Source organism: Colletotrichum chrysophilum (genome assembly GCF_026319265.1).
Source record: "Colletotrichum chrysophilum strain AFK26 chromosome Unknown scaffold_14, whole genome shotgun sequence".
NCBI lineage: Eukaryota > Fungi > Ascomycota > Sordariomycetes > Glomerellales > Glomerellaceae > Colletotrichum > Colletotrichum chrysophilum.
In genome coordinates this window covers 389,639-403,036 of record NW_026517301.1, presented here as the reverse complement: position 1 = coordinate 403,036, position 13,398 = coordinate 389,639, and the positions used below count along the sequence as shown (strand labels likewise).

Here is a 13,398-nt window from a genome sequence, read left to right as displayed (position 1 = left end):
CCACTAAAAACACTAATAGGTACATAGACTGGGAGATGTTCCTTCTCTGGGAGCAAATTCACTACGTAATCTTTACAGCCTTCAACTTAACCAGACATGATTTGGGTTTCGTGAACAATCCCTCCACCAGACCATCATCTTCCATCTCGGTGGGCAACCTGTCAAAGTCCAAGTTCCAGACCAATAAAGTTATGATCAACTTCAACTCAAGATAGGCCAATCTCTTCCCCCAGCAACCCCTTGGACCAAGGCTGAAACTCATGAATGGACCAGCTTGACCATTGAATTTGACTTCACCATTCTCGCCAGGCTGTAACCATCGTTCTGGGAGAAATGACTCCGCAGGAAAGCGGCTCCGGCCCCAGTCTTCCACGCCTTCGTTGTTGAGCTTCTGTGAAGTCTCACTTCGTTTCTTTTCCTCGACGACTGCCCCAGCTTCTGCGATTGTAGGTCCAGTCAACAGAAACATTATCGGGGTTCCCTTAGGAACGTGGTAACCGACAATATCCATATCTCGAAGCGTATCTTTCATGATAGCTCCAGCAGGACTGCTCAGGCGTAGAGTCTCTTCGATGAACGCGTCCAGGTACGGAACGTGGGTTTTGACGATTTCGTCAATGGTCGGCTCACGTTTCTCGGCTACCGCTTCGAGGTAGGCAGCCCGTAGATTCTCGCGCAGCTTGGACTGAACGTCCTGGTTTGATCCGAGGTACTTGGCCGTGAAACATAGCGTGCTATGAGTCGAGTCTTGCCCGCCCACTAGGTATCCCCAAAGCATGTCGCTCATCCGAAGCGAGTCGAAAGCAGGCTTTCGCCCTGAGTTCTCCGCAGCCAACTTCTCGCGAGAAACGACGTAGTCTACAGCCGAGGCGAAGTTCTCTTCTCCATCGCTTCGTGAGAGCTTCTCTACTGAAAGGTCGATATGCGACTGAAGAATGGACCTCTTCAAGCGGAAGGCCCGTTGTATAGTTGGTCGCAGGTTGTCGAAAATGAAGAAGATGCTCGGTATCATTGCTCGGAAGGCACCCGTGACTCTCTTGTTCAGGGTATCAAGAGCGAAGAGAAGTTCTGGCCGTTCAACAGGGAGAAACGTGGCGACTTTGAGGGGTTCTTTCTTAACCTTCTCATCAGAACCAGCTTCTCTGGGTATCTCAAGAGATGGACCCCGTTTCATAGATCGCAGCCGTTCCGCGATATAGCTTTCTTCCACTGGTACACCAAAGGCGGCAGTGTTCATGATGTCGTAAGTAAAGGCCTCCAAATCTTCGTCTGCCTCAAAAGGCAAGCCGTCAGTAGCAGCAGCTTTGCTTTTCCACAGTTCGATGAATTTCCGGACCGTCTTATACGAAGCCGGCGCTGATACCTATAGGTATGTCAGAACTGCTTCATGGAACGTGATTAAGACCCAAAAGACCAGGATGCCCTACCCCGTGTAAGAAGCTCGGCGTCATCAAATCTTTGGTAAGGAACTTGGCATCTTTGAAAGACGGATGAGCATCTTCCATCGCGATGAAGTGCTCTGGTATGACACCCTGCCAAATCATGTTGTTCGTGTACCCCCGACTGAGATCCTTGCTCCTCTTCGAGAGCAGGTCCCGGGCTTCTCGGTAATCGGCAATCACGACATGCGTCCTGTCGAAGGGACCAGGAAAGAATTGTGCGATTGGCGTCTTGGTTTTTGAAAGCAAATCAGTGAAGAACTTGAGCCAGAACCCGCCCGCATTATCAATCTCAATGAAATAGGGAGCATCGCCGAGGATTCGATTCGTGGAGTCTTGATGGCATGGCAGACCGGGTATCGGTTTGGGCAAGAGTCGAAGATAGATGATGCGAATGAACACAGCGACCGCTGCTAGGACCGCTGCGACTGTGGCGAATCCTGCCATCTCCTTGACAATTCGCTTTTGTCGATCTGTAGCCGCGGGCAAGGTCTTGCTGGACTGGGTTTGAATCTACAGATCACTAGAGAAGGGCACTTTCAAACATGTTGGATTTCACGAGTGACGGATATATGGCCGCCAGGAGGATATCTGACAGCGTTCGGATGAACTTTCCTGCCGGCAAGACTCGCCTACGTATTCGTATGAAGGTTGGTCTTTGGTGAGCACTAACAATGCACAAGAGAGGCACAGCGCGTGCCGCGGCACCCGATTCGGTCTCGGGGCGTGCCGGATCCACTTACGGTTTCATCGGCTCCTGTCGACGGCCGCGAAAGGAAACAGAATGTCAGAAAACCCAAAGTCCCATTCCAAAGTCCCTTTGATGCTTAGCCAAGTTCTGCCAGTGAGACTGCTGATATAATGTTCTGTGGTTTATCATGCGATAGTCATGTGATAGTCCATAAACAGACTGCAAACAAAATGAAGTCGTTCGATGCACGAGTAAACTCACAACAGCGACGACAGCAACAGATCGAATGGCCTAGCGACGTCCATTTGGTCCGAATCAGTTTGAAATGCGGGAGTACTGTCGTGAATACTTAGAATAATAATATTCGATGAGGCTCAAGCCATTGATTAAGACCCAGTAAAAGCCCCCTGGAAATGGTTCCTTAGCAATGAGGGATGTCAATGGATTCGAAGTTGATAAGTGAATCGAATATTGAGTGTCTGGTAGCTTTGATGCCATGGTGCGCACTCATCTTATTCTAGCTGTCATTCGCACGAGAGTCAGCTACTATTAAAACCAGAGAAAACTTATTAGACCTCACCCTAGCAGGATATTGTTGGGACATGGACGATGATTCTCGAAATGGCACCTATTTGAATCTTAGCCTAACGATGGACGACGTTGTGGATCGAGTACAGCAAGCTGCCTTATTGAGTCTATTGCTAATGCCAAACTGCAGTGCTGCACATCCAAGTCTATACCGAGAGCCAGCTTCTAAAAGATAAACCATAATCATCGGATGTTGTCTTAAGACTCATTTCAGGATCAGCGCCCCCTGCAAGGCAATCAATCAAGTTTGAGGCCCAAACTTGACTTGATTGCCACATCGCGATGGCTTCATAACTGATTGATTGATTGATTGAACTTGACAAGTTTACTTGCCTTGCGGGGGGCGCTGTTCAGGATGGCCAGAAAAGGAGTCTCAAAGACTTTGCAATAACAGAAGTGGGGCAACATATCAACAATATGAAAATAGGGGGCGGCACGACGGAAATGAAGTATACGTGGCGGAGCACAAACAGCTGTTTGGACAAACAAGAGCAGTGATTTGGTTAATTGCCCCGACACTACACTTGACCAGACGGTTGCCGAACTCCGTCTTGCAGCATCAGTCTAAGTCCAGAACAGCGTAACGATGTCTCCGACAGTAGGGATCTGTATGACGAGGAAGGAAAGTTTACGGAGACAAGTGTGAGATGAGATGGGAACAGGCAAGTGACCGGATGAACGACCACAAACATCGGCTCCGAGTGGTGGTGCGGACATTTCTCTACGACACGTGGGACCTGGGCAACATGGTCAAGCTTTATTGGTGAACCTTAGGGTCGCACTAGAGATCTCATGATGTAGAGCGGGCTTCAGATCTCAAATGATTCCAGAAAGCCGGTTCGCATTTATAATAGAAGGAGAGAATGTTGAGAATGACGGCAAGCATGGGAGCTAATGAAAGCCGGCGGTATTTTATGAATGGTTATGCACCGGAAGAGCCAAGTTCCATTGCCAACATTAGTGAGAAAACTGGGGAATGTGTCGAATAATGCACTGGATAAGCACATTATGCACGATAATCGGGAGTTATCCTTCCGGACCACCTAGAAGGGCGCTAGGGTCCGGACTTAAGACCGGCGGAGGTGAATCATTGTCTGCCGGGCTCCACCAACACCACCTTGACCGGCAACAAATGACAAAAACAGAGTCAGCGGAATGGTGTCGTCACCTAAGGCGCTGCAGATGGGGGATCTAAAACCTGCATCAGGTAATAACTCAGGCGAGTGCTAGGTATGCACGATCCGAGGGCACCACGCCCGGATTTAAGACCGATCTTGTCCGCTCCCTTCCGTGCAGGCGACTTAGATATGATTTCGCTTGAGTAATTATGAAGAGGCTATGAGCAAGTCTCGTGCTATATGACGCTCTGCTCAATGCGGGATTCCGGCGCTCTTTCCCATCCGTATGCCGATTTACATGCAGTCGCCGTATCGGGCTGCTCCCCCTGGTCATAACGTTGGACCCTTCAAGTACAGCATCCCTCCCATGAATGCAAGCATCTGCAAGATTTTCTGAGCAACATCTTACCTCTTCCGCCACTCCTTGGCAACATCACGACTCGAGCCTACAGCTGCCTGCCCCGCGCATCTGCTCCCCAACCTGACCGACGACTCGAGAACAACCCCAGGATGAAGGATAAAGATGGCGGCGAGGTCGTTGCCCCGACAAGAATTCCCTATTGGCGCTTGGTTGCCGACCAAGCTGGAATCACACCAGAGGTCCTCAACCACCAGTATGCCGGCTCTGGCACCGAACAAGACCCATATCTGGTCCAATGGATCCCCAACGACCCTCGAAACCCCATGGGCTGGAGCAAACCAAAAAAGTGGTTCATCACAATGATGGTATCGCTTACAACACTGGCAGTGGCGTTGCTTTCCTCGGCATATACTGGAGGCATCCGCGAGATTATTGAAGAGTTCGGAATATCGCAAATCGTCGCTACCCTTGGCGTCTCACTCTTCGTGCTCGGTTTTGCTATCGGACCCCTGATGTGGGCTCCGTTGAGTGAACTGTTCGGCAGACAATATCTTTTCTTCGGCACTTATATGGTGTTGACAGCGTTCAACGCTGGCTGTGCCGGAGCGGATAGCGCTAGGACTTTGATCATTCTACGCTTCTTCGCCGGGGCTTTCGGCTCATCACCTCTCGCGAACTCGGGCGGCGTCATCGCAGACATGTTTCCGGCAGCCGAGAGAGGTCTGGCGATGGCGCTCTTTGCAGCCGCGCCCTTCCTCGGTCCCGTCATCGGTCCTATTGCAGGTGGTTTTCTCGGAGCTGCCGCTGGCTGGCGCTGGGTTCTCGGGTTCTTGGCGGCCTTCTCTGGGACTCTTTGGCTTGTAGGGACTGCTCTTGTGCCTGAGACGTATGCTCCGTACTTGCTTCGACAAAGGGCGGCGAAACTGTCCAAGATGACAGGAAAGTGTTATATGAGCAAGATGGAGCACGATCAGGGCAAAGTCAAGCTTGCAGAGTCTTTCAGAAACGCGTTGCTGCGTCCTTGGATTTTGCTGTTCCGGGAGCCCATTGTCTTCCTGCTCAGTCTTTACATGGCCATCATCTACGGAACGCTCTACATGCTTTTCGCCGCCTTCCCTATTGTATATCAACAAGAACGGGGTTGGTCTCAAGGAATCGGCGGCTTAGCATTTTTAGGCGTAATGGTGGGTATGATTTTCGCCATCATCTATACTATCCCGGCAAATGGTCGCTATAACCGAGTTCAAGAAGAGAACAATGGTTATGCGCCACCGGAAGCCCGACTTCCACCAGCGATGGTCGGATGCGTCGCTGTCCCTATTGGTTTATTCTGGTTTGCTTGGACAAACCAAACCTCGATTCACTGGGCCGTTAGCATCGCAGCCGGCATTCCATTTGGTTTCGGAATGGTTCTACTCTTCTTGAGTATCATGAACTACCTCATCGACGCCTACACGATCTTTGCGGCGTCCGTTCTTGCCGCCAACTCAGTCATTCGTAGCTGTTTTGGCGCTGCGTTTCCTCTCTTTACGTCATACATGTACGCGGACCTTGGTACCAACTGGGCGTCCTCGATCCCAGCTTTCCTGGCACTTGCGTGTGTGCCGTTTCCATTCCTATTTTATAAGTACGGAGCTGCGATTAGATCTCGCTGCAAGTTTGCTGCGGAGTCCGAAGCTTTCATGGCGCGGCTTCGCCAAGAAGACTCATCTGGCTCGGAGGAAAAGGAACCCGAGCAAACGAGTTCAGCGGAGGTTGCGGTTGACACCGAAGAGACATCGGATGGGCCCACATACACAGCTTTGAACACAAATCGGCCTCGGACTATGAGTGGTGGTACAGCCGTGTCTTCACGCCGCAAGTCTTATGATGGTAATCCATATGACATTGACAGAGTCAACACTCGACAGTCATTTGGGCGGTGAGAAACCACGTCACAGAATTGAACATTTCGGATTTAGAAAATCAATAATTTAAATAGATATGAACAGTCTATGAAGTAGAGTGTCCTCAGTCGCAACTCTCTGTTGTTGAACGTGATTGGCTCTCCATAAAACTAAGCGGGACAGTACAGAGCCCCAGAGCAGCAGGATACAGCAGCATCTCTGCCCGAGTTGGGGGTGCACTTGAAAACCCTGGGTTAGCATCCGATTTGGACTCACATTTTGTAGTTTATTAAGAGTTGAGCGATCTCATACCTTTGTTTTGCAGGCTGCCCACGGATCAGCGTAGTTGATTCGGCACTAAAAGTAAAGTAGTCAGCATTTCTGTAGTACGAAAGTAGTGAAACAACCAATGTAATCCTCACATCCTCGAAGTTGCAATCTGCAGGGGGTCCCGTGCAAAATTGAGCTGTAGCGCCTTGCAGGATGACGGCTGCGGCGAGGAAGAAGGTTGTCGATGTGAAATGCATGGTGCTAAGCTTATTTCGAAGTGTAATTGATCTAGATCGGAAGTGACGAATGGGGTTGGAATGGCTTAACTTGCACAAGTCCCTTCTTTACCGCGCATCCCACCGGCATGTAGGGTTTATATATTCAGTTCTGGGCAAGAAATACACGAATAGTTGCTCTGTGTAAGGATTTAAAGTTCATGCGAGAGTGGGTTTAATCAACCCAATGCCGGGTGAGTGTTAACTAGTTGCAGATAAATCACACAACGGAATGTTCCTAAGGCGATCGTCTCATGCTCAGCCAGGGCCATGTGCAGTTGCCAGTTGGCGTTCATCCGACACTGTCGGACAGTCAAGTAACCGAGTCAGCTTTCAGACAGAGAGGTCCAGGCACACAGGCAAGGTTACGTCGAACATGCTCGTGCTACGTCGGCTTGTCCCAACAGATGGGACGATCCTGTCTTTGTGGCCTTTTTATAGGGCTGAGGCGCAGGACTTGTAGTGCGTGAAGGGAGCAAGGTTTGGTGATTTTTGCCATGAGACTGCTTTAAATTACTCTGTTCCGGGCTATCCGTGTTGAATAGTTACATGTCATGGAGGATGGACGTCGAGTCAAGAACATAGCACTGACCAACGTCCCCACCAAGGTTCGTTCCCGGCAAGGCGGCCATTGGCACAACATTAATCAACCTTGAAAGGGCCTATGGAGCAAAACCGATCAACTGAGGAAAGCTCGGTCCAGCCAATATATACGCGAAATTGGTAAATGGAGAGTCTCGGTCTCGGCGTCTAAGAAAAAGTGCGACCATAGACTCAAGAGCAGTCTCGACCTCATCACACTTTATGAGATTAGTCTGTGCATGTGCCCAGAGCACGTTGCGGAGGAACACGATCTCGAGCTTCTTATTATTTGCCTACTAAATGGAGGGTTTGGCAGGTGCGAATACTAACCTTGTCTTAAATAATGGATGCAGATATATTTATGGCGAGTTCAACATTAGGTACGCAACTGACCTGCTCACAATCTTACGCAAAGCCAATTCAGGATCTGTTTTCGACAGAGACTCTGATTACAAGACAAGCAAATAGCGGGGAGATGAAACATCACACCGGTTTCAAGCGAATCGGCTCTCCATCAGCGTGATAATCTTTCTGATATTGTAGGCAAAGATGGGAGAATTGCCCGCCGATGGAGAACTTTTGCCCCTTGAGGAAATCTCCCATACAAAGCGGCACAGAAGTTGGCCGCGCACATTTCCCATTGGGATATTTTTGTCGTCAACGCCGGCTTCGCTCAGTCCGTTTCCCAGACAGGGAACACGTTGCTATTCCCCAACTTCCCATCGGGGACCGCGCACTGCGCTCAACGTCTGACAGGACTACCCTTTGTCACTTAATAAGGAGAAAGAATGGTTTCCCGAATCCCACGGGCTTGCCGGTACCACTTGGTGGCGTAAACACCAACATGCTGACTCGTGAATGTCGTGAGTGTGGATCTCCCGTCCGGGTCCATCTATCGAAGATCATCACCATCTCGCCATTAAACGGCAGCCTCGGGATCTCAATACTCTAAATGGTTTTGGTCAAGTATTCGTCTATCATATCAATATACTGCACGTGTGGTGGACTGTTTTGCTGAAGCGCGTCGAAATTCTGCCCGGCAATTTCGTGGCATTACTGCGAATAGAACTACGCGCGGTATGTGGATGATGATTGACGTGGAGAAAGACGTCGACGCGTCCCGAAGTTCACTAGATCGTGATGTCTCTCATGGCGACGATGGCGACGAGAGGAAATGTTTTGACCGCGAGTGACCCATATCTCGGCAGCCCATCCCGCGCTACACAACACCATCAAAGCTAGATATATAGTGCCATAAAGCACTATTTCCCAAATTGTGGGAACATCAATAACTCGAATCTTATAAGAGGGTCTTCCGTTTCTGATCCCGTTTTCTTTATCTTCAGCCCCAATCACTCATCAACGGCGTCAGAAAACAACTTCACTGACATCCAATATCAACGTCAATCGTCACGATGCAAATCAACGCTGCCGCCTTTTTTGCCCTTTTGCTGGCTGCGCCGCCGGTCCTTGCCCGTACCTGCCCTGCCAGCGCGATTCAATGCTACTGTACGTTAACCTCCCGGCTGACATCCGAAGTCTCTGCTAACTTTCGAAAGATCCTAATGGGCGCTGCGCAAAGTGGTGCCCGCAATTGGGCTGTGGATGCGCCGACAACAAGAACAGCCTGGGTGGTGGTCTCGTGCGCTCGAAGTGCATTACCGAGTTCCAGTGGTTGGGACGTCACAAGTGCTGATTTGAAAGCTTCACTACGAACAGGCGACTGGGTGTTACAGACATGCAGTGAGATGTCCACGAAGACATACGTCGCATTATTGCACAGTAATCATGATGTCGGAGCAATATAACGGCATGGCAAGGAATGGGGTTTGGATTTCAAAGGAATAATTCAGTCATCACTTGGCGCATTTAGACTTAGACATTGCGCACATCAGCGAGCATCTTAGGGTTAATGTTTATGTTAAGGATTTATTTCAATAAAAGTTTAATAGCTCAGTTGATCTCCTCAGTTCTATGTGCGTATCACCAGGACCTCAGCTGGACGCTCTGGATGAGTGCCAAACAGATGTGCAGGCAGAGGGAGCACTGAGGTTATCGGGATAACGCATTCAGGCGACTTCAATCAGTCCGTTTGTATTGAGTATTTACTTCAAACCACAAGCAGACTAATACGAACAAACTCCCCTTAAGAACGACAATTCACACCAAATGCCTGGCCCCTCAAGTCGATTATAAGGACAAGGTAACGGTAACCTTATCTTCGACTAGAGGAACTCTCCATCCGCCGCGGGCCGTCTCGACCTGATCACCAGTGACTTCCCAAGGCGATTGCATTGACTCCGTCCACACAGTTGCATTCATGGCCTTCGGGACGCCCGCAAGCTGCGACAAGGTCATGGAGATGATCCTGGCTTCGACGTCATAAGAAAATTGCTCAATGACGCCCACATCCACAGTGATCATGACTGCCAGAGGACCGGTGAATACCCTCTTTCTGACAGGATCACGCGGAACAACCGTCACCTTATTACCATCGGTCGAAATTTCCCCGCCGTAGGCCACAAGGCCGATTTGCTCATCCTCAGCTACGTATGTTCCCGTGTTCAAGACCATGCCGAGAAAGCCCGGGCCGTAGTCGCCGGTAAAGCCATCCCACTTCAAGGTCTCGGGGAACGAATGAAACCCAGCGCTCGGGCAACCGGCCTCGTTGATGTTCGAAAGTGGTGCAAAGCTTCCCCCGTGACCGGTACGCAGGAGATAAGTGTCGGAGGGATCGTCGCGGAAAGCCGAGAGTAGGACTTGGGAGTTCAGAGCGGATCCGTAGTGGTGAATCTGGCGCTCAAGTCGTCGTAGCTTCCCAGCGAGACTGGCGTATATTAGTTAGAATGTCTCGTTTCTTAAACGTTCAAATGGACCGATGTGAGGTTGGCATTACTTACTCAAAGTCCCAGTATCGATGCGAATTGCCGTTCCAGCCCCAGTGCGGCACATTAGGCGTGAAACCAAGTACGGTATCAACTGCTCGTTTAGCCAAGTCCGTGAAGCCGAAGTGCCTGAGAAATAACGGTGAGTCGGTGAGATTCCTCGGGGATTATCATCGCACTCACCTAGCCCAATAGAAGACGCCTTCCTGCCCAGTAGAGTCCCATGCCATCTCACTCCCAAAAGGGGCATCGATGGAATTCCAGTGTTCGGCGCGAGATTTCATAAGTGCCGCAAGAGTGGCGGCCTCGCTTTCGAAACCTTCACGCACGAGATCAGTTATGATCATACCCCAAACAGTTTCGCCCATAAGTCCCATCTCCACCCAAGCAACACCACCACCCGAGATGCGGAGAGCCGTTCGATAAGCCTTGTCAAGATACCAGCTCCAGTCCTGACTGACAAGCTCTGGGTAGGCTCTTGCGACTCTATAGAGGGACCAGTATGCTGCAGAGGGATGGACGTAGTTGTAGCCTCTGTCGGTGGCAAGCGCCCGGCCTTTGTTCCAAGACATCCAAGAGCTCCAGTCATAGTTCTCGTACACAAACCCGGGCACCTCAGCTGGCTCGTAGAAGAAGAAGGAGTTCCGTACGGCGTAATCTTCTTGTTGGATGTTACCCCAAACCACCTTGTTCACAAACGTGTCGAGTTTTGCAACTTCGTCCGCATCGGGATGCACAGCTTGCTTGACGACAGCCGCAATGTAAGCTCCAGCTCCACCCTCGTCACTCAGCCCGGCTACCCAGGTCCTAAGATCTTGCGTCACTACCGAATCGCTCTCGCAATCGTAGGTCATGACAGACGGTGCACGACCAAAAGGATCGGACGCATTCGTAAAGTATGCTTTCGTCGTGAGAAAATGGCCCATGTCCTGAAGAGCTTCGGTGGCAGGTTTGGTGATGTAATAGTGAATTGTCTGAATCTTCCCATCGTCATACGTAATAGTGAGCCTCGCTCATCCGAAAGCGTGATCTGTAGGTGTGACTGAATAAGCAGAATCGCCGGTCTGGTCCACGGAGAGCGATCCCTGGGGGTTAATGGTGATGCTAGTCACGGGAGCATTGGACTGCAGGAACAGCTTTCCCGGTAGATCTCGTGGAAGAATGTAGCCTGGGACGCTGAGCGCGGTCGGCTGGCCAACTTTTCGGACCGCCTTGTCATATCCTCGGACGCCCTCAGGGGCGATTGTGAATCTCACTCCAAATTGAAGGTTTGATCCAGGCTCCAGTTTTCGGGAAGAAGGAGGATTCCAAGCGTGTGCCCCCTGGACGGCCCATTCGTTCTCCGCCCATGCTTTTGTCAGCACTTGCCATTCGTAGAAACCCTCGAACGTCTGGCTTGAATAGGAAGTCCTTCGTAGCCCATTTCCCATAGGTTTCGGTAGGCTTCCAGGGGTGATTTGGTTCCTTGGAGGGCCGTGACAACGAGTGCGGGTCCTGTGCCTTTGATAGGGGTAACGCGAATTTGACCAGCGTCCATGCCGATATACGGTTCGGAAAGAGAACAGGCCGCTGTTGCGTCTGCCGGGTGGTGGTGTGTAAAAATGCTGTTGAACTCAGCGGGAAAGCCAAGACTACCGATCTCAATGCTGGAGTTCCCAGTGTTGCTGAAGATGAAGCGCAGGGCCAGATCGCCGTCGACACTTAGCCATTCTCGAGTCACATTGAGCGGCCCGGAGGGAAGCGTAGAGGAAAGGTCTGCGGCCGCAAGAACCCCATCATTTGGGGATAGAGTAACGACAGGCTTGCGGGTCTGGGCAGAATTTCCGTCGATCCAGCTGTTGTCGCCTTCAGTTCGATATCTGTAGGTAACATCTCCCCAGTGGTATTGTCCGTTACGAGAACGGTTTCCTAAGATGTCGAAAGGGAGGAAGTCGAAATCATCCCCCTTGGGTTTCAGAGACGCTAAAATTTGAGCGTCTCGCACAATTCGAGCCTTGAAGTTGGATGTCTCGATATCCCCGAAACCATTGTTGGTGCCGAGGTCATCCTGTCCAAGAATGGTGCCGATGAAAGTGCTTAGCGGAAGCCATAAGGATAGGTGCAAAATTGGAATCCTCATGGTTGCGGTAACGATGATTGGGATTGGGTCGAAGGTGAACGCTTGTCGTTGTGCAAAGAGTGTTTAAGATTGGTTCTGTCAAGAGGGAACAGGGTCAACTCATATTCGTGTGACCACACGGAACTCCCATAATGATTAACATAGACTGGGCTACCGAGAGATGTGGTCGCTTAAAGCAACAAATGGTTGGCGCGGATGCACCGTTCATGAGTATTTGCATAATTGCCGAGTTCGTGGTTCATCGCCATTAAGAAACTGTGGCAGCTCGCCGTCAATACGGCTCGAACAACTGGCGAATGAATGTTAACCATTTCGTTTTGATACAATTGATGGCATATCTCGAGACGCATGTAGTTTAGGTGTCGCAATCAAAGCGTCACTCAATTTGTAAATCTTTTATAGTGCCTGCATACGGTTGTGAACCGCATGGTGCCTATTGGAACGCTTCTGGGTGTGGCCAATTTCAAAAGGAATTGTGGTACGATTTTCGATTTAGGATATGATCGCAACACTTGAACTGGAAACTTACTTCGCAAAGACAGAACCGCTGACTGCTTATCGGACCTTCTCGGCTGTCTATGCCTAGGACATTGTCGTCCATGTCGCCTCGGCAAGGTTCATGTGGGAAAATGAAAGACGCTAGAAATCGAACACCCAGAGACCCGCTAGGAGGTAGAATGTCCTGTTGCTCATCGTCAACCAATTGAAAGCTGTGTCGACGCGTACAGAACGGCCATCTACCTAAGTTGGGATAGAAACAGTCCAGTCTCAAATTGGCTCTCTCTGATTGAAGTTTTGGAGTCATTTTCGTTCTTATCTGGGCAGATGCTTCTAGCTAACCGGGCGATATATTGCAAATCTACTCATGTTTATTAAAACTCCATTCCGTTACCTCATTCGTCCTTGTCATTTCGGCTGTCGTCTGTCGTTCTTGTCGTGACATCCGTATCCGCACATATCCTCCACAATGGATAACTTCATTAGCGTCATAGTCAATAAGTAATCTGACATTCTTTCACACGATACGACATTTCATTTGATATATGTATTGAAAAAGCTTCTTCGCACTTGTTGATTTCAGGAGGTCAATTAGATATGGAACACGACACGTGCTCAGAACCATCGCGCAAGATGCCAAAAAGCTTGAAAGCATCGCGTGGGAAAGTGAAGACCTTCAAGCCGAT

The 13,398-nt window shown here is 50.1% G+C and overlaps 4 protein-coding genes across 4 annotated transcripts; 1 reads left to right on the top strand and 3 right to left on the bottom strand.

The window, feature by feature from the left end:
• Positions 1-61: 61 nt before the first annotated feature.
• COL26b_002799 (uncharacterized protein) lies at positions 62-1,886 on the bottom strand (the record flags this gene model as incomplete). Its single annotated transcript, XM_053175707.1, has 2 exons — positions 62-1,363; positions 1,428-1,886. 2 exons carry the CDS (start codon positions 1,884-1,886, stop codon positions 62-64), a joined length of 1,761 nt encoding a protein of 586 aa, XP_053040416.1.
• A 2,460-nt stretch (positions 1,887-4,346) lies between these two features.
• Positions 4,347-5,364, top strand: COL26b_002798 (uncharacterized protein; the record flags this gene model as incomplete). The annotated part of the gene is given in 2 exon segments (XM_053175706.1): positions 4,347-5,318; positions 5,332-5,364. The coding sequence occupies 2 exon segments, from the start codon at positions 4,347-4,349 to the stop codon at positions 5,362-5,364; spliced, it is 1,005 nt and encodes a 334-aa protein (XP_053040415.1).
• Positions 5,365-9,400: 4,036 nt separating this feature from the next.
• Positions 9,401-10,949, bottom strand: COL26b_002797 (uncharacterized protein; the record flags this gene model as incomplete). Its single annotated transcript, XM_053175705.1, has 3 exons — positions 9,401-10,037; positions 10,111-10,224; positions 10,279-10,949. 3 exons carry the CDS (start codon positions 10,947-10,949, stop codon positions 9,401-9,403), a joined length of 1,422 nt encoding a protein of 473 aa, XP_053040414.1.
• Positions 10,950-11,452: 503 nt separating this feature from the next.
• On the bottom strand, positions 11,453-12,214 carry COL26b_002796 (uncharacterized protein; the record flags this gene model as incomplete). The annotated part of the gene is made up of 1 exon (XM_053175704.1): positions 11,453-12,214. The coding sequence occupies one exon, from the start codon at positions 12,212-12,214 to the stop codon at positions 11,453-11,455; it is 762 nt and encodes a 253-aa protein (XP_053040413.1).
• Positions 12,215-13,398: the final 1,184 nt, after the last annotated feature.